The following is a 27,533-nucleotide window of genomic DNA, read 5'->3' as shown; positions in this document are numbered from 1 at the left end:
AGTTGGGTGGTCCCATTAGTGGCGGCGGTAGCGGTACCGCCGGCGGTATAGCGGGGCCTGCGCTTGTCTGTCCTCCCTCCAGCAGTCGTGACTATGCTGCGGCCTGCTGGCGTGCTGCTGCTGCTGCTGGCGTGTCTGGCGGCGCCCAGGGCTGCCCACGACCACGACCACGACCGGCACCGCAGGGCGCTCGTCTTCGGCAACAACGGCGTGCTGCAGGTGCTTGTTATTCACCTTCCCTTTGTGTGGATGGGGCGCCAGTGGACAAATTGCCACCGTTCGGCCTTTTGATTCAGTGATTTTAAAACTTGGTATCACATAACTGTAGACGTTAAAATAGGTGATGATCTTTAGGACGTGATGATGTACACTACTGGCCATGAAATTTGCTTCACCACGAAGATGACGTGCTACAGACGTGAAATTTAACCGACAGGTAGAAGATGCTTTGATATGCAAATGATTAACTTTTCAGAGACATAAAGTTGGCGCCGGTGGCGACACCTATAACGTGCTGACATGAGGAAAGTTTCTAACCGATTTCTCATACGCAAACAGCAGTCTGGTGAAACGTTGTGGTGCCTCGTGTAAGGAGGAGAAATGCGTACCATCACGATTCCGACTTTCATAAATGTCGGATTGTAGCCTCTTCCGATTGCGATGTATCGTATCGCGACATTGCTGCTCGCGTTGGTCGAGATCCAATGACTGTTAGCAGAATATGGAATCGGTGGGTTCAGGAGCGTAATACGGAACGCCGTGCTGGATCCCAACGGCCTCGTATCACTAGCAGTCGAGATGACAGGCATCTTATCCGCATTGCTGTAACGGATCGTGCAGCCACGTCTCGATCCCTGAGTCAACAGATGGGGACGTTTTCAAGACAACGCCCATCTGCGCGAACAGTCCGACGACGTTTGCAGCAGCATGGACTATCAGCTCGGAGTCCGTGGCTGCAGTTGCCCTTGACGCTGCATCACAGACAGGAGCGCCTGCGATGCTGTACTGAACGACGAACCTGGGTGCACGAATGCCAAAACGTCATTTTTTCGGATGAATCCAGGTTCTGTTTACAGCATCATGTTGGTCGCATCCGTGTTTGGCGACATCGCGGTGAACGCACATTGGAAGCGTTTATTCGTCATAGCCATACTGGCGTATCACCGGGCGTGATGGTATGGGGTGCCACTGCTTATAAGTCTCGGTCACCTCTTCTTCCCTTTGACGGCACTTTGAACAGTGGACGTTACATTTCAGATGTGTTACGACCCGTGGCTCTACATTCGATCCCTGCGAAACCCTACATTTCAACAGGATATTGCACGACCGCATGTTACAAGTCCTGTACGGGCCTTTCTGGATACAGAAAATCTTCGACTGCTGCCCTGGCCAGCACATTCTCGAGATCTCTCACCAATTGAAAACGTCTGGTCAATGGTGGCCGAGCAACTGGCTCGTCACAATACGCCAGTCACTACTCTTGATGAACTGTGGTATCGTGTTGAAGCTGCCTGGGCAGCTGTACCTGTACACGCCATCCAAGCTCTGTTTGACTCAATGTCCAGGCGTATCAAGGCCGTTATTATGGCCAGAGGTGGTTGTTCTGGTTACTGATTTCTCAGGATCAATGCACCCAAATTGCGTGAAAATGCAACCACATGTCTGTTCTAGTATAACACATTTGTCCAATGGTTACCCGTTTATCATCTGCATTTCTTCTTGGTGTTGGAAGTATAATGGCCAGTAGTGTATATTATTTTCACTATAAGGATGGTCTGTGTAGGCTGCTGTCAGCAGTGATCCGGGTGGTGTGATGTAGCAGTGATCAGGTATTATGTTGTGAGAAGTATTGGAGGGGTCTATGCGAGAAGTAACTGATAGGTGAGATATAGGTCAGGGTGGGCCGAGAAAAATTCGAACCCCTCTTTTTCAAATCGTAGTACTGAGAAAAAAAGGCGAGCTGGAAAGACAACGGAAGCAATAAATAAGCAAATAAATCAATAAAAAATCGATTGCTATTTTCTGGCCGCTCATGCGCTCTAAGTTTGCGGAAATTTAAAAAAAAATACAGTTTTACTTAGATAGATATCTATATTATTTATGATTCAAATGGTTTTGAGGACTATGGGACTTAACATCTGAGGTCATCAGTCCTCTAGAACTTAGAACTACTTAAACCTAACTAACCTAAGGACATCACACACATCCATGCACCAGGCAGGATTCGAACCTGCGACCGTAACGGTCACGCGGTTCCAGACTGAAGCGCATAGAACCGGTCAGCCACAACGGCCTGCTATATTATTTAACTTACCGAAGTGTGTAAGTCGCTCATCATTTTAAATTAAAAGCATTTGTAGTAATTGGCCGTCTGAAATCCACAGGCATCTGAGTGATCGTGTCTGACAACAAGCGAGGTCGAACTTATCACCAAGATACACGTGACACATCAAGAAAGCTTCTGTCCTGCGCCTATTGGTACGTGTCCTATCCATCTCTTCTACAAGATTGTTCATAAATTCTACCAAAACATTAGCATTAAAATAATACGTTAAATGATGTTAACGCTGATTTGATACACACACGATTTGCTATACTTCAGTCACAAGTAATATGTCCCTACGTATCTGTTCTCACTCGTTCTACAGCCTGAACCGTTCACTAGATATCACTTGGTCTGAGTCTGCCACTGCTGTTCGATACTTTACGATTGGTCGCACGGGGTAGCCGTGCGATCAGGGGCGTCCTGTCACGGTTCGCACGGCTCCCCCCCCCCCCTCCCGCCCCCCTCCGGCGGTGGTTCGAGTCCTTCCTCGGGCATGGGTGTATGTGTTGTCCTTGGCGTTAAGTTAGTTTTAGTTAGATTAAGTAGTGTGTAAGGCTAGGGACCGATGACCTCAGCAGTTTGGTCCCATACTCCTTACCACAATTTCTTTATGGTCGGAATTAAATGTCATTTACTGAGTAATTAAATAAATTAATTCTGCCAATTATGAAACTTTTCCTAGCTTTTAAAAGCTCTCCGCGTAAGCGATCTGCTCCACACTGTTACTCAATCCGGACTGGCTTACTCCCTCGCCTAAATGTCTGCAGGCGCCGAAACCGCCGTTGTCCGTACAATGGTACTTCCCCGTCAGCGACGTTACCTCGCTGGAACAAAGATGCGTAAGGATACATCCGATCCGTCACGGATAGGATTTATATCAGTACCTTTACAAGTGAAATGTAATACCTCTAGTCTCTTATTATTCGAAGAGGTAAAAAGAATTGCAAAAATAATGATTTAAATCAGCTGTCAAGTTTAACAAAATACCGCAAAAATCCTAAACCGAACCTCGGACACGTGCTCACTGTCATTAGATCAAGGAAGCCGGCGGTCACCAACTAGCTTCTCTCACCTTCGCTCCTCGCAATCTTTGTTAGTCGACACTTGTTCCTCATGTCTGTTTTAAACACTCTTCCAGTTGACATGAAAACTAACGTTCATCATAAAGTTGCTATAATTTTTGTGTTACTTTGTGACGTTGTAGTGTTGAACTATGCGTTTATCTAAGAATTACAAGACAGCTATCTGGTTGCTTTATATTTTAGTATACCTAGAGATTTTTCAACAAAGGAGCTTCCTACTTATCAAGACATGATCCTACACGTTCATGGAAGAAATATAACTTGGAGTTGGAAGCTAGTATAAGGGGCAGTCAAATGATAACGAGACAGATGGAAAAAAGTAAGTAAATTGTTATTGCATCATAAGTAATCACCGTAACTGTTAATAAATTTATCCCACTATGAGGCAAGACGGTCAGGGAAAAATCCTTGCCGTTACCTACCGAAGAATGATTGTACCTCTGTGTCCGAAGCAAATCAACGGCCCCAAATGTGTTTCTTCAGGGCTCCAACGACATGGAAATCACATGGGTAGATATCGGGACTGTATTGAGGAAGTGGGAGGGCTCACATGCCAAGGTTGTTTGACTACTTTGCAGGAATCCTTACACATCCTCCATACAGTCCCGATCTCATACGATTTCCATATCGTTGGAACCCAGAAGAGAGATATTCTTTGCTGTCGATTTCCTTCGGACGAAGAGGTGCACATCTGGGTACGATCATGGTTGCGTATGCAACATCAAACACTTTCCAATGAAGGCACTGACCGTCTTGTCTCACAATGGGATAAATTTATTACCAGTTTCAGAGATTGCTTTTGGAATAATAAACAGTGTTCTTACTTTTTTCCATCTGTTTCATTTCCATTTGGCTGCCGCTTATTATAAGAGCGGCAGTTTTATAAAAGCTGCCAGTGCAGTAACTAAAAGAATAACAGATTTTTTTTTCCAGAGAGCACTCATTCTTTGAGACTAGAGAATCATACAGCATGTAAATGCGTTGCGTGATAAATATTACAGACATAAATCACACCAACAAACTAAAAATAAAGATTATTTGAATGGAAAAATTGATCAGTTCAAGGAAAAATATACGTTGCTTTTTGACATCACTCTCCAGGTGGTTGACAACAGCAAACACAACTCGCCCATCATACTTTGTGAAGAAAACCCCACGTCCCAACTTCAATAATAGTTGAATTTATCCTGTAATCATACAATGCCAGTATCGTGTAGTACGAGGGCTATTCGAAAAGTAGGGTCTATTCCGTAGAGAAGTGAAAACCACCATGAAATCCGATGAAGCGTTGCACGGATGTGCTGGACACTGCCTCCAGTAGGCCTATGCCCGTCGATCGCGTCACCTCGCTCTTTTCTGTGCTAAGCGCAAAGTGAGCATTTAATACAGCCCGGACTTGGCTCTGATTGATTTTCATCTCGGTTCACATGAACCGCTGACTATGAAGACAGCAGTTTGGCACAGACAACAAGATGCAGATTATCGTAGAGCAGTGGCAGAAAGCAGAGGCTGCTGTCTTCTATGACGAAGGTATTGGGAAGTTGATACATGCTTGACAAATGTCTCAGTCGGAGTGGCGACTATGCAGAGAAGCAGCTGAGAGGTGTAACTAAAGTTGCAAATAAAACAGTTTTGATTCTGATTGTGGTTTCGTTTTCGCGACCAATCGGACCTTGCTTTCCTAATAGCCCTCGTGTTAAAAAACGTGAACACTTCACAGACAGCCCAAAGCTTGTGTTTCAATCGATATAATGTTCACGACATCTGACAGAAGATTTACTCGGTATTACCGTCTCCGTGTTCGATCGCGACAGGTTTTCTTTGCCCACTCAGAACATTCGATGTTACTCATGGTCGTGACACGAGATAAAACAAGCCGCATTATAGAGCTCGCACAGTTAGATGGAGAGAGGGAAATTATCAGAACGTTCATGCCGCCAAAACTGGATGGACTATGGTGTATATTCTCACCCATTGTTGAGAGGAATCAGTGACGATGAGATTAAATCACATATTCAGTGTTGCTCAGTCACTATTGGCATGAGACAATCTTGATGTTTCCAACTTCTTGGCAGATTAAAACTGTGTGCCGGACCGAGACTCGAACTCTGGACCTTCGCCTTTCGCGGGTAAGTGCTCTACCAACTGAGCCACCCACGCACGACTCACGCCCCGTCCTCACAGCTTTACTTCTGCCAGTACCTCGTCTCCTACCTTCCAAACTTTACATAAGCTCTCCTGCGAGTCTCGGTGCGGCACACAGTTTTAACCTGCCAGGAAGTTTCATATCAGCACACACTCAGCTGCAGAGTGAAAATCTCATTCTTGATGTTTCCAGTTCGCGTACAGTATGGCTGAACAAAGTGCGCAATTCATAACGGAAATTTCAGAAAAGGTTTGCGGAACTGAGCCTTTGGAACAACGCTGCTAGCAGTATCGGCCACGCCTAACTTTAACAAGGAATCTTATCTACATGTGCCTCCAGGTGGGGATAAGTAATAAAAGGAGACGTTTACGTTATTTTGTTTGGCTTTCAGTTACAAAAAAAATCTGTTTTTCATCATTTAAAGCAATAACAAAAAAAAAAAGGTTCAAATGGCTCAGAGCACTATGGGACTTAACTTCTGAGTCATCAGTCCCCTAGAACTTAGAACTACTTAAACCTAACTAACCTAAGGACATTGCACACATCCATGCCCGAGGCAGGATTCGAACCTGCGACCATAGTGGTCGCGCGGTTCCAGACTGTAGCGCTTAGAGCCGCTCGGCCACCCCGGCTGGCTAAAGCAATAACATTTTTTTAAAATTATTATTAATAACACTACTGCGTTTCAATAATACTTTCTTTTGAAATATTTCAACTTTGTCAACGAAAAAAAAAAGTGTAAGCTGTAATATTTTTGTTCTTTAACTATAATTAATCACCTATCTAATGATGTTGACGAATTCAGATAATACTTTAACAATATTTTGTATGATTCTAATACATAACATTTTCAGCTATTACATTTGGATGGTGGCGAGTTAAAAAGTGTTAAAATTGTCGTAACACTGCGAATTTTTGCTAATTTACGCAAACTTTCGCGCTGATGCGTGACCAGAAGATATGAATTGATTTGATTACATTTCGTTTACTTTTTTCATCTCCTTGACTTGAATTCTTACGCAGTTTTACGACAAAAAAAAATTAGATTTTTTTCGGCCGATCGTAGTGTGGGTGTTACGAAATGAGTGGAACGCCAGTTGTTAAAGGAAGAGGTGGTTTAGAGGCTTCATTCCCAATGGTTAGCGCAGGTTAGGTTTGGAAGACAGAGATGAATTCATGGGCCGGCCGCGGTGGTCTCGCGGTTCTAGGCGCGCAGTCCGGAACCGTGGGACTGCTACGGTTGCAGGTTCGAATCCTGTCTCGGGCGTGGATGTGTGTGATGTCCTTAGGTTAGTTAGGTTTGAGTAGTTCTAAGTTCTAGGGGACTGATAACCACAGCAGTTGAGTCCCATAGTGCTCAGAGCCATTTGAACCATTTTTTTTTTGAATTCATGGCCTGGGATGGGAGGCTGACGGAAATTACATCGGCGAAGGAAGGAAGGAAGGAAGGAAGGAAGAAGATTGGGTTTAACAACGCGTCGACATCGAGATCATTAGAGACGGACCACAAGTTTGAATAGAAACAAGGAAGGGGAACGTAAGCGGCCGTGCCCTTTCAAAGGAACCGTTCCTGCATTTGCCTGGAGCGATTTAGGGAAATCACTGAAAACCTAAATCTGGATGGCCGGCGAAGGACATGGGTGTTCTACACTCTGGAATCTTCTCATAGGAGGCTTCTATATCTTTACTAAGTGCAGTATTAGCACCAGAGATGATTTGCCTCCCATTCTAACGGTGTTACGGTGCAGACGTCTTTTAAAATTACGATCTAGTTTCCCTTTTCGTGGTTACTTCTTACCGTATTGAGTTAACAGCACGGTAGTGGTCAGTGATCGACGAGGATGACCTGTTACGGTGCTGTTGAGCATCAGGATCAGTCGCAGGCTGCTGTGCAGCTGGCGACTTGGAGGTTCCCACATGTGCCTTCACTACTGGCGACATCTGCTGGGACACATTATCGATCAAGCGCGCGACCCTGTCTAATATGGTTAGAAGTGGGGTGCGCAGACTGGCGATTTCCCCTTCCCGCACAGCAGTGACATGGCTGGTGCTGGGCGCCGTTGGGGCCTTTTTTATCATGGCCGCTGTCATTACCTTCCATGAATCTGAATGATCTTCTGGGTAGTGCGAGCAGAGATTGTAGTCACTCATTTTGCCTCCACCGATTTAGCATCCAATAGTGATCCGGATTCCCTGCCCAAACGTAGTACCAATTTGGAGGAAAAGTCAGAGATACTCGGGTTTCATACCATGATGCCAACCCGCTCATGCAGAAGACGATGCTGCTGCCGCCACCCGCATATCACGTAGGCCCGTCTGCCGACGTGACAGAGTCAGAAAATACCGCTGCCCTGTACTTGCCCCGCTGTTCTCTGTATTCTCTAATGGCTTCGCTATGCACCATTGACAGACTTGCCTGTAGTTACGTTTGTTGACTGAGATCGCTCCTCGGACTGTATTAGCATGCTTAGGACGACCTTCGCTATTCTCTCCGCAGTCCTTGTGGCTAGATGTTCAGTTCGTGATTTTCTGCTTTCTTTTTCCAAAACGTTTTTAGTCAAAATGCACCACTAAAAGTGATCGTGTTTTATGCTGTTATGAAAGAAACTAATGGTTTAACTTAAACCCCATTCAATGGTAGTTTCATGGACAACTTTTTCGTGCCCTTTTCCATAGTAAGTTAAACGACCGAAATATGCGGAAAATCATCAGCATTCAGGTAGTAGTGAACTTAAGTTTTCTTTTATTTTCAAATCCATCCGTGTGTAAGATTTATATTTGGAGTACATTAATAAGTATTTAATGAATTGCTGAATTTCATAATCGTTTCACTCACGTCTGACAATGATTGCTTGTACTCGCTTAGAAGTTTTCTTTCTCAAATAACTGATGATCGATTCCATGCATAAGCCCTGGCGCGCCTTTCACTCGGTGACTTACAAAAAATAGGTTATCTAATTCGACGATCTTCAATGCAATGATGTGTGCTATGTTGTGAACATTTTGAAAAGAAAAAAGAAAGAGTCTTCTTCCTTATACTTAGGAAGTTTCGGCGATCTCAGTATATATTTTAGTATTTGCCTCCTTTGCTGATAAAACGCTTTTGGTTTTGGTACCCACTTTTTCTGCTCCTGTATCGGACCTTGTGACTTTTCCAAAACTCTTCACCTCCCACAGAGATAGTATGGCACTTCGATGTGTAGTTGATTTATACATCTCTGCATTGTAAAAGAGAGCTATTAATGTTGGACTGAAAGGTGACAGTTTATTTCACTTATTTCTTGCCACTAAAAGTAGACTCGAGTATATATTATTTTCTGTAGAGGAACGGAAAACGAAGACACTGTACTTGTACGACTGCGAGCTTCCATCGAAAATGAATGGCTTCTGTGGTGGTCCACGGTGAGTCGTAATCTGTACTTTCGTTCAGCCTGCTCTGATCTCTATATGGCTTTCGGTCACTGGCCCGCCACATCAGTTGACTAATCTGATACTTTCTAAGGACTCATTAAGCTAAGAAAATCGAAAAACAGGATTCTCTAGCATATTCTCAGTTCGAATATAATGAATTTCCTTGAGACAGATAAGTTGCTGTCCATGCATCAGCACGGCTTTAGAAAGAATCGCTCCTGCGAAACGCAACTCGCCCTTTTTTCACATGATATCTTGCGAACCATGGATGAAGGGTATCAGACGGATGCCATATTCCTAGACTTCCGGAAAGCGTTTGACTCGGTGCCCCACTGCAGACTCCTAACGAAGGTACGAGCATATGGGATTGGTTCCCAAATATGTGAGTGGCTCGAAGACTTCTTAAGTAATAGAAACCAGTACGTTGTCCTCGATGGTGAGTGTTCATCGGAGGTGAGGGTATCATCTGGAGTGCCCCAAGGAAGTGTGGTATGTCCGCTGTTGTTTTCTATCTACATAAATGATCTTTTGGATAGGGTCGATAGCAATGTGCGGCTGTTTGCTGATGATGCTGTGGTGTATGGGAAGGTGTCGTCGTTGAGTGACTGTAGGAGGATACAAGATGACTTGGACATGATTTGTGATTGGTGTAAAGAATGGCAGCTATCTCTAAATGTAGATAAATGTAAATTAATGCAGATGAATAGGAAAAAGAATCCCGTAATGTTTGAATACTTCATTAGTAGTGTAGCGCTTGACACAGTCACGTCGATTAAATATTTGGGCGTAACATTACAGAGCGATGTGAAGTGGGACAAGCATGTAATGGCAGTTGTGGGGAAGTCGGATAGTCGTGTTCGGTTCATTGATAGAATTTTGGGAAGATGTGGTTCATCTGTAAAGAAGACCGCTTATGAACACTAATACGATCTATTCTTGAGTACTGCCTGAGCGTTTGGGATCCCTATCAGGACATAGAAGCAATTCAAAGGCGTGCTGCTACATTTGTTACTGGTATGTTTGATCATCACACGAGTGTTACGGAAATGCTTCACGAACTAGGGTGGGAGTCTCTAGAGGAAAGGAGGCGTTCTTTTCGCGAATCGCTACTGAGGAAATTTAGAGAACCAGCATTTGAGGCTGACTGCAGTACAATTTTACTGCCGCCAACATATATTTCGCGGAAAGACCGCAAAGATAAGATAAGAGAGATTAGGGTACGTACAGAGGCATATAGGCAGTCATTTTTCCCTCGTTCTGTTTGGGAGTGGAACACGGAGAGAAGATGCTAGTTGTGGTACGAGGTAGCCTCCGCCACGCACCGTATGGTGGATTGCGGAGTATGTATGTAGATGTAGATGTATATGAACAACTTATCTACACAAGGCAATCAATGACTTTATCATGCAGAGGTAATACTTGTGCGTTCTTGATATTTACATGGAAATTCAAGTAACTTACACAGTTAGATAAAACAGACACAGTGAACGAGTAAAAATGAACGGTTCCCCAAAAGGAACCGTCATCGGTGAACTAGTTCCCACAGATGAACGAGTTAACCCATCTCTAAAAGGAACGAACTGGACGTGAACCTGGACGTTTCGCCTGAAGATGACGAGGAGGAAGCTCGACGAAATGTTGCGAGGACATGACGCCACGACTCGGCTGACAATCCGAGGAGATTCCATTAATACACTCCTGGAAATGGAAAAAAGAACACATTGACACCAGTGTGTCAGACCCACCATACTTGCTCCGGACACTGCGAGAGGATTGTACAAGCAATGATCACACGCACGGCACAGCGGACACACCAGGAACCGCGGTGTTGGCCGTCAAATGGCGCTAGCTGCGCAGCATTTGTGCACCGCCGCCGTCAGTGTCAGCCAGTTTGCCGTGGCATACGGAGCTCCATCGCAGTCTTTAACACTGGTAGCATGCCGCGACAGCGTGGACGTGAACCGTATGTGCAGTTGACGGACTTTGAGCGAGGGCGTATAGTGGGCATGCGGGAGGCCGGGTGGACGTACCGCCGAATTGCTCAACACGTGGGGCGTGAGGTCTCCACAGTACATCGATGTTGTCGCCAGTGGTCGGCGGAAGGTGCACGTGCCCGTCGACCTGGGACCGGACCGCAGCGACGCACGGATGCACCCCAAGACCGTAGGATCCTACGCAGTGCCGTAGGGGACCGCACCGCCACTTCCCAGCAAATTAGGGACACTGTTGCTCCTGGGGTATCGGCGAGGACCATTCGCAACCGTCTCCATGAAGCTGGGCTACGGTCCCGCACACCGTTAGGCCGTCTTCCGCTCACGCCCCAACATCGTGCAGCCCGCCTCCAGTGGTGTCGCGACAGGCGTGAATGGAGGGACGAATGGAGACGTGTCGTCTTCAGCGATGAGAGTCGCTTCTGCCTTGGTGCCAATGATGGTCGTATGCGTGTTTGGCGCCGTGCAGGTGAGCGCCACAATCAGGACTGCATACGACCGAGGCACACAGGGCCAACACCCGGCATCATGGTGTGGGGAGCGATCTCCTACACTGGCCGTACACCACTGGTGATCGTCGAGGGGACACTGAATAGTGCACGGTACATCCAAACCGTCATCGAACCCATCGTTCTACCATTCCTAGACCGGCAAGGGAACTTGCTGTTCCAACAGGACAATGCACGTCCGCATGTATCCCGTGCCACCCAACGTGCTCTAGAAGGTGTAAGTCAACTACCCTGGCCAGCAAGATCTCCGGATCTGTCCCCCATTGAGCATGTTTGGGACTGGATGAAGCGTCGTCTCACGCGGTCTGCACGTCCAGCACGAACGCTGGTCCAACTGAGGCGCCAGGTGGAAATGGCATGGCAAGCCGTTCCACAGGACTACATCCAGCATCTCTACGATCGTCTCCATGGGAGAATAGCAGCCTGCATTGCTGCGAAAGGTGGATATACACTGTACTAGTGCCGACATTGTGCATGCTCTGTTGCCTGTGCCTATGTGCCTGTGGTTCTGTCAGTGTGATCATGTGATGTATCTGACCCCAGGAATGTGTCAATAAAGTTTCCCCTTCCTGGGACAATGAATTCACGGTGTTCTTATTTCAATTTCCAGGAGTGTATAAACGTGTTTCCGAAGCGTCGTGTGGTGTTTCAGTTGACCTTGGGGATAGGCATCCCGCTGAACATCCCGAACCGGCGCGCGTCCATGGGCTACGCGCTGCAGGCGCAGTTCTCCGTGCCGGTGAACGCGTCGCAGCTGGAGCCGCTGCTGGCGGCGAGGGGCGGGCGGCGCGGCGCGCGCGCGCTCTACCGGCGGCTGGAGGAAGCTGCGGGCGACGCGCGCTGCCTGCTGCGGGCCGTGTGCCACGCCGCCGCGGAGCCGCTGCACGCCGCAGGCCTGCTCGAGGAACTCCTCACCCTGCTGCTCACGTAAGTGCCCGCCCTCCCCCTCTCCAGCTGCGAAGAGTGTGCTCACGTTTCAGCTTCCCAGCCGCAAAACAATGAACAGCAGTACCTTTGCGGCGAGCTTACCGTTCTGCACATGTCACCTGTAGTGCACCGGAGTTGTCACACTGTTTACATTTTGACCTACTGCAACGCAAACGAACGCTTCAAACTACCCTTCTCTTGCCCATCTGGTATCTCACCCAAGTCCCACAACATTTTCTATGTAACATCTACTCCAATATTTTCTGCATCCCGGTCCCTATTTACACTTACCAAGAGATTTTGTATGATTTGTTTTTTGGGTCCCCAGTTTCTTGCCTGGTTTTATGCGACCCTCGACGAATTCCTCTCCCGTGCCAACGTCTTCATTTCAGGGCAGGACTTGCGCCGAACGTCCTCAGTTCTACTGTCCAGTCACATAGTCATATCTACTCGAATGCCGTGTCCAATTGCAGGAGGTTTCTCGGTTGAGGATCCATGGCGCACACGTCTCACAGATCCTAGATTGTGTAGAAATCTGGAGGTTTCGTGGCCAGGGGAATACGATAAGCTCATCTTGGTGCTATTCGAACCACGTACGCATACTACGAGCTGTGTGACACGTTGTATTGTCTTGATGGCAAAGGCCATAGTGCCGAGTAAAAACAAACTACATGCAAGGGTGGACAAAGTCCCGAGAGATAGATGACAAGAACATGCAGGGGATGCTACGAAAACATTACCCAGATCCTAGCACTCCCTCCTCGACCCTAGACCCTCCCGCAAATTGTTCAAAAAATTGTTCAAATGGCTCTGAGCACTATGGAACTTAACATCTGAGGTCATCAGCCCCTAGAACTTAGAACTACTTAAACCTAACTAACCTAAGGACATCACACACATCCATGCCCGCGGCAGGATTCGAACCTGCGATCGTAGCAGTCGCGCGGTTCCGGACTGAAGCGGCTAGGACCGCTCGGTCACCGCGGCCGGCCCCGAAAATTTTTGCAACATTTTCTTTGAGACGATTCTCGCCGTACACGCTGTCTGATGGACCATAAAACGTGATCCACCTGAAAAGACCACCAGTTGTGGTTTTGGCGTCCAAATCCCACCCTACATCCCGATGAACAGCAATCAATGTGGTGCATGAACCAGGCACTTGCTGTGGAGGCCCATAGTAACATTCGCTGAATGGTCGTTGAGGAGACACTGCTGGTAGCCTCTTGGTCCTTCTGGGAAGTGAATTGCTCAACGGTTGCGCGTCTGTTCGCCCGTACACATCTCCGCAGCCGTCGTCGCCTGTGTTGTCTACGACCCGTGGTGCACCACCGTTTCCTCAGTGCCGCTTTTGGATAGCGCCATTTTGCCACTTTAATCACGGAGGACGCAATCGCTTTACAAACTTAGACGTTTCGTAAATGCATCCATCTTTGGCCCGAAAGCCAATGATCATGTGCGTTTCGTCTTCAGATGGACCGCTCCATTTCCGTCTTACGACAGTGAAACCACTGTTTTCCACGTCCCCCTAGAGCCTTTACGTACCCTCCATAGCTAGTGCTGCCAGCGGCCATCTGTGGGTGGCTATTGTATGTTGATGTGGAACATAGGCAGTGGACGGATTAATGTGAATTGACGGTATATTTCCTGAATGCAGAGTATATGCTGCTGGTCAGCATCACAAGGTCGATGATATAAAGCCAGTTCGCAGTAATAATATTTCTGTTACTGATAAATCAGATATATGTACAGTATTTAACAATCATTTTCTGAGCATTGCTGGCGAATTAAATAAAAATTTAGTTTCTGCAGGAAATCATATAAATTTCTTAGCAAATGCCTTTCCGAGATTGACGTCTGAAATACTCCTCTGTGATACAGACAAGAGGGAGATTGAGTCAATAATTAAATCACTGAAGACCAAGGACTCTCGTGGTTATGATGGAGTGTCTAGCAAAATATTAAAGTACTGTGCTGCGCATGTTAGCCCTGTATTTAGCCATATTTGTAATTTTTCCTTTAGGAATGGTCAGTTTCCTGAGCGATTAAAGTACTCAGTAGTAAAGCCGCTTTATAAAAAGGGAGAAAGGGATAATAGAGATAATTTTAGACTTATTTCTAAGCAATCAGTGTTTGCAAAAGTTATCGAAAAGGCTGTGTATGTAAGGTTAATTGATCATGTTACGTCATACGATTTGCTATCAAATGTACAGTTCGGCTTTAGAAGTCGTCTGACAACTGAAAATGCTATATTCTCTTTTCTCTGTGAGGTACTGGATGGGATAAACAAAAAGTTCCGAACGCTTGGCGTATTTTTTAACAAAGGCATTTGACTCTGTTGATCTCACAATATTGCTCCAGAAGTTGGATCATCACGGAATATATGGAGTAGCTCACAATTGGTTCACCTCTTACTTTAGCAACAGGCAGCAAAAGGACATTATTCACGATGTTGATAACGGCTGTGATGTGGGATCTGAATGGGGTATTGTCAAGTGGGGGGTGCCCCAGGGATAAGTGTTGGGGCCGCCCCTGTTCCTTATTTATATAAATGACATGCCCTCTAGTATTATGGGTAACTCTAAAATATTTCTGTTTGCTGATGAAACTAGCTTGGTAGTAAAGGATGTTGTGTGCACCATTGACTCGGTTTCAAGTAGTGCATTAAATGACCTCAGTTCATGGCTTGTAGAAAATAAACTAACGTTAAATCACAGTAAGACTCAGTTTTTACAATTTATAACACACAATTCAACAAAACCTGACGTTTTAATCTCACAGAATGGGCATATGAATAGTGAAACTGAACAGTTCAAATTTCTAGGTGTTCAGATAGATAGTAAGCTGTCGTGGAAAGCCCGCGTTCAGGATCTTCTTCAAAGACTTAATGCTGCCATTTTCACTATTCGAACCGTATCAAAAGTGAGTGATACTTCGACACGTAAATTAGTCTACTTTGCTTATTTTCATTCACTTATGTCGTATGGTATTATGTTTTGGGGTAACTCTTCCCATTCTAGAAGGATATTTTTGGCTCAGAAACGGGCGGTTCGGGCAATAAGTGGTGTTAGTTCACAAACCTCTGGTCGACCTCTGTTCACGAGTCTGGGTATTTTGACAGTAGCCTCTCAATATGTATATTCCTTATTGTCGTTTCTTGTTACCAAATTAGTTTATTTCCCAGAATAAGCATCTTTCATTCGGTTAATACTCGTCTGATATCAAACCTCCATTTGGATCGGACTACCTTAACTCTTGTGCAAAAAGGTGTGCAGTATACCGCTGCATCCATTTTCAATAAGCTGCCACTCGAATTCAAAAATCTTAGCAGTAATCCACGCGCTTTCAAATCGAAACTGAAGAGTTTCCTCATGGGTCACTCCTTTGTTCAGTCGAGGAGTTCCTTGAAAAATGAAGCTGATTCTTATTGTACTGCTGATAGCGTTTACTTAAACTTATGGACTGACTTTTTTTCAGGTTCATGAACATTTATTTTATCTGTTATTACTTTTATGTTGTAAGTTCATGTACTGACACGTTCCATGACCTTGGAAATTTGCTCCTCAATTTGGTCCTGCGGAACTAGACGTGTAAATAAATAAATAAATACACTCCGGTTTCTGCCTGTAGAAATTGTTTTACGCTCTACAGCTCCCTGTAGTACCATGGACGTTAGTCCCTGATGTCTCAGGCCATGCTCTTATGTGCTGTTATCGCCACATATTTTGCACATATTTCTATCCGTGCCGATTCTCCGGAGAACCTGTTCATTTTCAATATCCTTCTACAGGAGCACATCTCAAACGCTTATATTGCCTTGGTGTTTGGTTCCCTCACATTCCATTGTTCACTACCGTGCAATACTGTGCTCCAGAACAGTATTCTCAGAACTTTTTTCCTCAAATTAAGGCCAGTGATTGATACCAGCAGACTTATTTTGGTCAAGGATGTCCTATTTTCCTGTACCATTCTGCTTTGTATCTCCTCCTTGTTGTGTCTATCATAGGTTGTTTTGCTTCCAAGACAGCAGAATGCATTCATTTTGCCTAGTTCATGGTCACAAGCTTTGGTGTTTACTTTACCACAAATCTCATTTCTGCTACTCCTCTTTACTTTAGTCTTTCTTCGCCATGTTATCAGCCCATTTTTTTAGCTGGGTAAAGTGTTCATTCGAAGTATGTCTTTTAATATTTCCTCGCTTTCACTGACGGTAGTACTGCCATCAGCGAATCTTGTCTTTGATACCCTTTCATCCTGAATTTTAGTCCAACTCCTAAACCTTTATTTCCGTCATTTCTTCTTCATTTCATGGACTGAGCAGTAGGAGAGAAAGGTTGCATCCCTGTCTTATACCCTTGTTATTCTGAGCACTTCGTTCGCGGTTTTTTATTCTTACAATTTTTTTCTTATTTTTATGCATGTTGTATATTTCCCGTCTTTCTCTATTACTGACTCTTGTTTTTCGAACATATTGCTTCATTTTGCACTGTCGAACTGTGTTCCTAGGTCGAAAAATCCTATGAATGTATCTCCTGTGATTGTACCGCTATCATAACATCTCATCTCCCTTCTTTTTCCTGACGTTCATCCCGTACTTTTGGGGGATCGGCTTGTTAATTTTCAGATTTGGCAATGTTAGTGGTTGGGGATGGCCGGATGCTATTACTGCCGCCATCTGTTATCGCGAAGCTACGTTGTTTCAAGCAGGCCAGAGGTGATTGTTCTGGGTACTGATTTTTCAGGATCTGTACACCCAAATTGCGTGAAAGCGTAATCACATGTCAGTTCTAGTATAATATATTTGTCCAATGAATACCCATTTATCATCTGCATTTCTTGTTGGTGTAGTAATTTTAATGGCCAGTAGTGCTAATGCACTACCACAAACAATACTCAACAGTACGATTGAGTCCAGAAAGCGAGGACATATCAGACTATGCTCGAAGCTTTGAACAAGACTACTGGGCTAAGCGTGCAAACACTGTGTACACAATATAGTCAGATCGATTATAAATCAAACAAACACGGCGAAAAACTCATTAATTATTAACTAGTAACTCTTCATGGCGTTCAGTACGGCTCACCTGTAGCCGTCGATTCCATATATTTGCATGGCAGTCGTGAGACCCCACTCAACGCAAGCAAGATATTTATAGACGATAAACCATAGTTTCTATTGGCCACACGTCTGCTTCTGCCAAACTGCAGCAGGTGGTGGTAGCCGTTTTCTATCTGACACGAGATACTACAGGATTTTATCACAATTGTTCAATTGCAATTTCCGAATGGAGAAACCACTGCGCTATCTTTCATTGTATACAGAATGATTGTGGATTTACGTTTCCCTAGTTAATGAAAAAAAATGGCTCTGAGCACTATGGGACTTAACTTCTGAGGTCATCAGTCCTCTAGAACTTAGAACTACTTAAACCTAACTAACCTAAGGACATCACACACATCCATGCCCGGGGCAGGATTCGAACCTGCGACCGTAGCGGTCGCGCGGTTCCAGACTGAAGCGCCTAGAACCGCTCGGCCACAACAGCCGGCGACCCTAGTTAATGAAGTTGGGCCGAGATGCTAATCATTTGCATGTCCAAGGTTGTAGTGCACTTCGTACTAGTTGCAAATTTGTTGTGTGCCATATACAATGAAGCGCCAAAGAAACTGGTATAGCCATGCGTATTCAAATACAAGCAGAATAAGGCGCTGCGGTCGGCAACACCTACGTAAGACAAGTGTCTGGTGCAGTTGTTAGATCGGTTACTGCTGCTACAATGGCAGGTTATCGAGATCTAAGTGAGTTTGAACTTGGTGTTATAGTCGGCGCACGAGCGATGGGACACAGCACCTCCGAGGCAGCGAAGGTTTGTATTTTCCCCATAAGACCATTTCACGAGTGTAGCGTGAATATCAGGAATCCGGTAAAACGTCAAATCTCCGATAGCACCGCGGCCAGAAAAAGATCCTGTAAGAACGGGACTAACGACGAATGAAGAGAATCGTCCAACGTGACAGAAGTGCAACCCTTCCGCAAATTGCCGCAAATTTCAATGCTGGGCCATCAACAAGTGTCAGCATGCGAACCATTCAACGAAACATCATCGATATGGGCTTTCGGTGCCGAAGGCCCACTCGTGTACCCTTGATGACTGCTCGACACAAAGCTTGCGCCTCGCCTGGGCCAGTCAACACCGACATTGGACTGTTGATGACTGGGAACATGTGCCTGGTCGGACGAGTCTCGTTTCTAATCGTATCAAGCGGATGGACCGGTACGGTTATGAGGACAACCTTATGAATCCATGGACTCTGTATGTCATCAGAGGACTGCTCAAGTTGGTGGAGGCTTTGTAATGGTGTGGAGCAGTTGGAGTCATACGGGATCCCTGATACGTCTAGATACGACTCTGGCAGGTGACACATACATAACCATCCTGTCCGATCACCTGCATCCATTCAAGTCCATTGTGCATTCCGACGGACTTGGGCAATTCCAGCAGGATAATGTGACACCCTATACGTCCGGAATTGCTACAGAGTGTCTCCAGGAACACTCTTCTGAGTTTAAACATTTCCGCTGGCCACCAAACTCCCCAAATACGAACGTTATGGAGCACATCTGGGATGCCTTGCGACGTGCTGTTCAGAAAGATCTCCACACCCTCATACTCTTACGGTTTTATGCACAGCCCTGCAGGACTTACGGGGTCAATTCCCTCCAGCACTACTTCAAGCATATGCGAGTCCACGTCGTGCCGCCGCACTTTTAGGTGCTCGCGGGGGCCCTAAACTGTATTAGGCAGGTGTACCAGTTTCTTTGGCTCTTAAGTGTATATGGTGTGCAGTTTTAATGTTACACGTATTTCAACTAAGGCCAGAGTGGAGCGAGAGGCAAGAACAGTCTGTCTATGCTGTCCTGCCATTTCTCGAATGCCCAACAGTGAACAAACATAAATTCGTAGACTACTTGTGAAGTACCGCACGAACTTTGTTGATTTATTTTGACGAGAAATTTCTTTAAAGACGTCTGTCTAGAAAGATATAACGCCCCTGTCGCTCTATGATGCTGTGACGTGACGTGCAGTGCGTGCTGTGGACTCCACTAGACCACGAAATCGTTGCGTAGCTATCGTGATCCATCACGGCGCAACCACCGCCCTCAACTGAAAGAGACTCAACACTGCTGAGTAAAGGCGTGCATTATACGAGACGGTGGTCAGAAACAGTCTGAAAACTTATACTACTGGACATTAAAATTGCTACTCCAAGAAGAACTGCAGATTATAAACGGGTATTCGTTGGACAGATATATTATACTAGAACTGACATGTGGTTACATTTCAACGCAATTTGGGTGCACAGATCCTGAGAAATCAGTACCCAGAACAACCAACTCTGGCCCTAATAACGGACTTGATACGCCTGGGCATTGAGTCTGTGGTGTCACCGCCAGACACCACACTTGCTAGGTGGTAGCCTTTAAATCGGCCGCGGTCCGTTAGTATACGTCGGACCCGCGTGTCGTCACTATCAGTGATTGCAGACCGAGCGCCGCCACACGGCAGGACTAGAGAGACCTAGCAAGGCGCCATTACCAGTTACTATTGATACTGAATCATGTACAGTCAAGAGCGACGCTCATCGTAATGGATTAAAGTTAAGTATTCCACCAGCTACGTCCGTTTTTCTAAAGTTTAATTTCCTTGTCCTGTTCCAGACCTCACGCCAGCTTGCGTGAGCTAAAACGCGTGCCTTTCGGCTTCCTCTATTACCCCGGTCTTGGCTCTCCTGCCAACCCGCAACAGAGTCAAACGGAGTTTGAATGGCGTTTACAGGTACAGCTGCCCATGCAGCTTCAACACGATACCATCAACAGTAGTGACTGGCGTATTGTGACGAGCCAGTTGCTCGGCCACCATTGACCAGACGTTTTCAATCTGATCTGGAGAATGCGCTAGCCAGGGCAGCAGTCGAACATTTTCCGTATCCACAAAAGGCCCGTACAGGACCTGCAACATGCGGTCGTGCATTATCCTGCTTAAATGTAGGGTTTCGCAGGGATCGAATGAAGGGTAGAGCCGCGGGTCGTAACACATCTGAAATGTAACGTCCACTGTTCAAAGTGCCGTCAATGCGAACAAGAGGTGACCGAGACGTGTAACCAATGGCACCCCATACCATCACGCCAGGTGATACGCCATTATGGCGCTGACGAATACACGCTTCCAATGTGCGTTCACCGCGATGTCGCCAACACGGATGCGACCATCATGATGCTGTAAACAGAACCTGGATCCATCCGAAAAACTGACGTTTTGCCATTCGTGCAGCCAGGTTCGTCGTCGAGTACACCATCGCTGGTGCTCCTGTCTGTGATGCAGCGTCAGGGGTAACTGCAGCCACGGCCTCCGAGCTGATAGTCCACGCTGCTGCAAACGTCGTCGAGCTGTTCGCGCAGATGGGTGTTGTCTTCAAAACGTCCCCATCTGTTGACTCAGGGATTGAGACGTGGCTGCACGATCCGTTACAGCCATGCGGATAAGATGCCTGTCATCTCGACTGCTAGTGATACGAGGCCGTTGGGATCCAGCACGGCGTTCCGTATTACCCTCCTGAACCCACCGTTTCCATATTCTGCTATCAGTCATCGGATCTCGACCGACGCGAGCAGCAATGTCGCGATGTGATAAAACGCAATCGCGATAGGCTACAATCCGACCCGCAGACGTGATGGTACGCATTTCTCCTCCTTACACGAGGCATCACAACAACGTTTCACCAGGCAACGCCGGTGAACTGCTGTTTGTGTATGAGAAATCGGTTGGAAACTTTCCTCATGTCAGCACGTTGTAGGTGTCGCCACCGGCGCCAACCTTGTGTGAATGCTCTGAAAAGCTAATCATTTGCATATCACAGCATCTTCTTCCTGTCGGTTACATTTCGCGTCTGTAGGACGTCATCTTCGTGGTGTAGCAATTTTAATGGCCAGTAGTGTAGTAAGGGAGTTGGAAGGGAGGTTGTGATGAGAAATGATTATTAAGAAAAAAATTCAGTACGTTGCGCCGTTTCGAGTTCTTTGGCGTTGATGACTTCCGAAAATAGCATATTGTAACAGTTAATGAGCATTTCAACAAGTGGGAACTAACGGACTCTCACATGTCTGGATATTACTGCGTTTTAGCACGAGCATTGCTTGAATTTGTTAGCGCAACTACCTGGTTGGCTAACTTCAGTGCTAGGTAACTCAGAAACGGCGCAACGTATGGAATATTTTTGTTACCTTATATGTCGCACTACAACCTCCGCTGCAACATCCTTACAAGCTTTTCAGACTGCTTCTGACCACGCTTTACAGTGCTTTCGAATATGTACTTGACTCAGCGCGACACCAACGCTTGTTAATAAAATTCGTGACTGGAGTTCTTGGTATGGAGGACGCAACATCGTATCTTGATTATAAATAGTAATGTTAGATGTTTTGAAGACGATGCAGTTATATATCATGAAATACTACCTGAAACGAACTGCTCAAATATCCAGTAGGATCTGCATACATTTCAAAACTTGGCAACGTGCTTAAATATTCTGAAAAGGAGGAAACAGAAGAGGACCGCGCGAGGAACGTTCTCATTATCAACTCTTCTGCTTCATTTTCGGACACACACACACACACACACACACACACACACACACACACATACACATACACACATGCACACACACACACACACACACACACAAACACACACACACACTGTTTTTTCGATGTTTAGTCTTATAATGGTTACATGTTACATTTATTTCCTCTTTAGCATTAGCAGTTTCAATGACGTTACTACTGATTGTCAACGATGACATTTACTCTGATTTGCACCTCACTCACCACCTGTAAAATCTTTTTCATTGTTATGCACGAGTACTGCATCATCTTTGACGACGATAGTTAGAGATTGACGGTGGCCTAGGAAGTCGAAAACCGGACAACTGTATGAATTAAAACTACAAAATGTTAAGAATTTCGTGCTTTTTATTTGTTATTGTAACGTTGTTCTAGCAAGCAGCGATGCAATAATCAACATTTTAATCAATTAGTGTAGCATCTAATATTCACCAAAAATTTCAATGTCAGTTTTTGTCAGACAGACCATTTGTTCTTTTTTTGTATTTTATTTGAATAAATGTGTCACAATATAAATTTGATTTTTTATTTGCATATTATAAACTATGGTACTCCACTCGTGTCCACAGTAAATGAAACAAATCGCTATTTCCCCGCCTTGTGTCTAATTCACGATATACTCGTAACAACTGTCAACAGATGTCCGTAGTGTCGTGTTCTGAATGGAAGATGGCTTCTCGGTCACCGGATAACGACGCCAACAGTGACGTCAGGGAACCTATCAAACGGATAGTTTTTGCCTGCCATTTCCACGTCCACAATCGCTGTACACCCAATCACAGACGGTGCAGTATGGCACAGAGAAGATGCCTACCAGACTCTCTGCTGTGGAGGGCCATGGAAAGAATGGAAGCAGACGGTCGCAAACTGATGTGTCTCGATGGCTTTAAGTGAACCGTTTAGCTGTTCCTTGGATATGGCGACAAGTTAGAGAGACCGAAACTGTATCCCAAAGACCAGGGCAGAGTAGATCACGTGTGACATCAGGAAGAGAGAACCGTTATCTCGCTGCAAGGGCACTACGGTACCGGCTTAGTACTGTACGGCAACTGGCATCTGACCTCGCAGCATCCTCTGGCTATTTTGTATAGAGGCAAACGGTGCACAGAAGGCTTCGCCAGAGTGGCCTTTATTGTAGATCTGCAGTATGTGCACCTCTGACGCGTATTCACAGAACGTAAAGTCTTGGATGGAGTGGTCAACATGCCAGCTCGACGATCGAACAGTGAGACAACGTTCTTTTAACAGATGAGCCCCAGTTTGGTCTGGAGACTGATTCTCGACGGATCTCCATCTGGAGGTAACGTGGAACACATTTCTGGACCCAAATATTGTGGAAAGAAACTAACATCGAGGAGGGTGTGGATTATCTGCACCACTTTAACAACTCTTTACGAGCTTGTACGGGTGTATCGGCAAAGTGTAACTGGTGTCAGGTCTCGTGACGAGATCTTGGGACGTCGAGTGTGGTTGTTGCGAGGTGCTGCGGTGTCCAGACTTCGTACTGATGGACGATAATGTTCGACCTCATTGAGCATGGGTGGTCGATGTTTTCTTGGATCTGAATCCCATAGAGTCAGATGCATTAGGGAGACAAATTCCATCACGTCAGCATCCACCATTCACTCTCCAAGACTTATAGGCAGCTTTGCAGGAAGAATGCCTCAGCATGAGACTGATGACATCATTCACATATATCCTGCCCGTATTGGTCCCAGGGGTGGTCAGATCCCATTCTGAGCAGATTAACCAGTTGTCGGAATGTATGTACAAATGCGTTAAGCTGGAAAAGAAGGAAAAACATTCCTGTCTACCGTTATCCATGTTGCAGTTGTTTACGTTCTGTGATCTTGCCATTGTTTCTACTTACCTATCAACAGTTTTGCGGCAAAATAAAGCAGCCTTCCAAATTTCCATTTGTTGTTTTAATTTTGGATACCAGTGTAGTTATTCAATTGCTAATTATCAAGCGTTGTCGACTAAATATTTTGATTGTAAATTTCTGTACAGCTTTCAACGAGTTATGGATTTTTCTTGGCATCCTTCATCGCCCCCACCCTCTGCCCCGACCTCTCCCCACCTCCTCCTCCTCCTCCTCCTCCTCTCCCCGAACAAAAATGTAATTATCTGGGCACCTTCAGATATCTTTAATACCTTTTCAGATTATGTAAGTTGGACAATTTCGAATGTTTTTTATAATCTGATTACTTTTCGTAGCATTTTAGACAAAAGGAAAAAATATACAGAGAATAGAAAAACAATTTGATAATTAGATCAGAGCAGAGTAGAGGACTCAAATAAGCAACATTTTTCAGATAATGTGGGTAAGAGCAGGGTAAGGGACGTCGAATAACCAAAATTTTCCAGTTAACTGTAGGTTATCCAGGACTCTGCCTATTGTCGTAACTCTTCTATGCTATACGGAGATCACTTTGTCACACCAAAGTTGGTAACGCGAATCGATGCCACAGACATTAGTTAGGGTTCGCTACAATCCCCAGCGACGTATTGGAGGCGCTCCTGAACATCTCGCCTTTCCTCTCAGCGTAGTAGCGTCGTTACACTGAGGTCAACATACGAGGGCTGGAACTTTAATAGTGGCAACTATTTATTTACAGCTCGTACAAAATAGATACGTGTTTCAAAGTTTTACTAACCTTCAGAGTAGTCACCAGCATTGTGTATAACCTGTTGCCAGCGATGTGTAAGTCGTAGGATACTTTTAGCTGTGCCAGTTGTGTTGACAGTCCGAGCGGCGCTGTCGATTGCCCGACGAATTTATAGCAGTTCTGAAGCGAATGCCGTGAAGTGTTTCCTTCAGTTTAGAAATCGAGTTGAACTTACAAGGGCTTAAGTCAGGGGAGTGCAGTAGGTGGTATAGCACTGAACAGCTCCATCAGTCAAACAAATCAGTAACAGCTTGCACGGTACGTCCTTGAGCACTGTCATGCAAAGTGATGGTCAGGTCCTGCAGAAAGTGTCATCACTTCTGTCTCTATACTGTTCAATTTTGGGACACAACCTACGACCAGCTTAGAGACAGAAGTGATGACACTTTCTGCAGGACCTGACCATCATTTTGCATGACAGTTCTGGCGTAGCCCTCGAAAGTTCAACTCGGTCTCTAAACTGAAGGAGACACTTCACGGCATTCACTTTAGAACTGCTACGAATTCGTCGGGCAATAGGCCGCGCCGTTTGAACTGTCAACACAACTGGCACTGCTAAGAGTACCCTACGACTTCTACATCGCTGGCAACAGGTTATACAGATTGCTGGTGACCACTTTGAAGGTTAGTAAAACTTTGAAACACGTATCTATTTTGTACGACCTGTAAATAAATAGTTGGCACTATTAAAGTTCCAACCCTCGTAGTGTCGACCTATGAAGAACCCCACCAGAGTTCGTGACACCATAGTATAGGACCCACAAGAGTTAAAGTTTATGAAGGGCCTGTTCATGAAAATGCTGAACGCTGTACGTCAAGAGAACTGTTTGTTAATTAGTGCATCAAGTAATGCCTTGCTAGTTCATGACAGTTGCAAATTATCCATTGTCCCTGTGGCGAAAAAGTGTGGCAAAAGTAAAGTGAATCAATCTTTCATGTATTCTAGTGTGACGAGCCTTCTTCCAGAGCAATCAAAGAACGCACTGTTATGGCCAGACGAAAGTGGTTTTGCCTGGTCACAACGAACTCGAGAATGACTCAGCGACGAGGATACCTGAATGTGTGTGCATTTAAACTAACTTCTGTTAGATAGTGCCCGCTATACTAAGGAGCACAGTTAGTAATTAAATTAGCTGAAGATTAAGGTTTTAACAGTTCGAGCTAGGCAAAGTTTTAATTCCTGTCTATGGCTGATTAGCTAGCACCCGAATTGTTTGTGATGTTTACTGCCTAGATTTAAATCAGCGACGCTAAAGGTAGCTACAAAGTTAAAATCGTCGACAGAATGATCGAAAACTCCTGCCTTGTTGGGTATGTCCTCAGAGGCGTTTGCTTGACAGGACAGAGTTCCGCGCGCCTATTGTTGATTGGCTTTCATCCTATGGCTGTAAGTCCACGACGCTGTGTCTCCAACCTACGGTAATCTGGGAAATTTTACCCAATTCGACTGCCCCTACCGTGCTGTGACCTTCTTGTTCCCCGGCCCTAGGCTGTCATGGAAGAGTCAACTAAGAAATGGAAGTCAGGTAGCAGGCGCTAGAACCAGTGGCTGCCCACTGAGAAAGCTCGCTCGATTGTTGCAGTCCGTCCGAAGACGCGGATGACGACGGCGACAGCGAGCTGGCGGAGTACCTGGCGGCGCAGCGGCTCGGGGCTTCCGGAGGCGACTGCGGAGCGGCGTACGGCGCATGCGCAGAATCCCCGCTGGACGCGTTCTCCCAGAGGATCGAACCCTGGGAATGGCAGGGGGACGCCCGGCCAGACCTCTAGGGAGCCGCGCCGCGCCGCGTCCCCACAGACTCAGCAACAGCCCCGGGACTCACACGGTCGACGCCGCGCTGCGGGTGACACCGGATGCTCTGCAGTTCTGTCTTCGTGGGATGAATATGAATGGGGGACTGCGAGACGCCCTCTGTCTCCACACATTCTGCTACCTCATCTCTCCGCTTCCACTACAGCTCCTTTTCACGAGCGTCTTGCTTGTCGCACTCGACTACTCGTGGGAAGTGAGTCTGCCGTAATACTGTACTGAAGACGTGTATCGACCAGCAAGTAACTTCGGCATGTAACTCTTGCAAGCATTCGCTTAGATGTTTATAATAGAACAAAACATCCTACGAGCTCGCTTCTGGAAGCCGCTTGGGTAAATTAATTTCAGGAACTTGCTACAAGTGCTTACAGAAGCGTTTGCACCCGAGATGGGCTACTGGAGGTTTAGTGTCGTGCTTAAGAGCCATACCAGCCGCCACCGTCGTTACGTTACATCTACATACATACTCCGCAATCCACCATACGGTGCGTGGCGGAGGGTACCTCGTACCACACCTAACATCTTCTCTCCCTGTTCCACTCCCAAACAGAACGAGGGAAAAATGACTGCCTATGTGCTTCTGTACGAGCCCTAATCTCTTTTATCTTATCTTTGTGGTCTTTCCGCGAAATATATGTTGGCGGCAGTAAAATTGTACTGCAGTCAGCCTCAAACGCTGGTTCTCTAAATTTCCTCAGTAGCGATTCACGAAAAGAACGCCTCCTTTCCTCCAGAGACTCCCACCCGAGTTCCTGAAGCATTTCCGTAACACTCGTGTGATGATCAAACACACCAGTAACAAATCTAGCAGCACGCCTCTGAATTGCTTCTATGACCTGATAGGGATCTCAAACGCTCGAGCAGTACTCAAGAATAGATCGTATTAGTGTTTATAAGCGGTCTCCTTTACAGATGAACCACATCTTCCCAAAATTCTACCAATGAACCGAACACGACTATCCGCCTTCCCCACAACTGCCATT

At 45.8% G+C, this 27,533-nt stretch overlaps 1 protein-coding gene across 1 annotated transcript; it reads left to right on the top strand.

Moving 5' to 3' along the window:
* Positions 1-93: 93 nt before the first annotated feature.
* Positions 94-26,510, top strand: LOC124622723. Its single transcript, XM_047148513.1, has 3 exons — positions 94-219; positions 12,118-12,392; positions 26,324-26,510. The coding sequence occupies exons 1-3, from the start codon at positions 94-96 to the stop codon at positions 26,508-26,510; spliced, it is 588 nt and encodes a 195-aa protein (XP_047004469.1).
* The last annotated feature ends 1,023 nt before the right edge of the window (positions 26,511-27,533 follow it).

The sequence above is a fragment of the Schistocerca americana genome, chromosome 7 (genome assembly GCF_021461395.2).
Source record: "Schistocerca americana isolate TAMUIC-IGC-003095 chromosome 7, iqSchAmer2.1, whole genome shotgun sequence".
Lineage (NCBI taxonomy): Eukaryota > Metazoa > Arthropoda > Insecta > Orthoptera > Acrididae > Schistocerca > Schistocerca americana.
This window is presented reverse-complemented; position numbering and strand designations above follow the sequence as displayed.

Excerpts from the sequence above, each read along its gene's own strand:
- LOC124622723 (XM_047148513.1), top strand. The coding sequence starts at position 94 with ATGCTGCGGCCTGCTGGCGTGCTGCTGCTGCTGCTGGCGTGTCTGGCG. Across the intron at positions 220-12,117 it reads GCAACAACGGCGTGCTGCAG|TTGACCTTGGGGATAGGCAT; the intron begins GTGCTTGTTATT and ends GTGGTGTTTCAG. Across the intron at positions 12,393-26,323 it reads CTCCTCACCCTGCTGCTCAC|TCCGTCCGAAGACGCGGATG; the intron begins GTAAGTGCCCGC and ends CGATTGTTGCAG.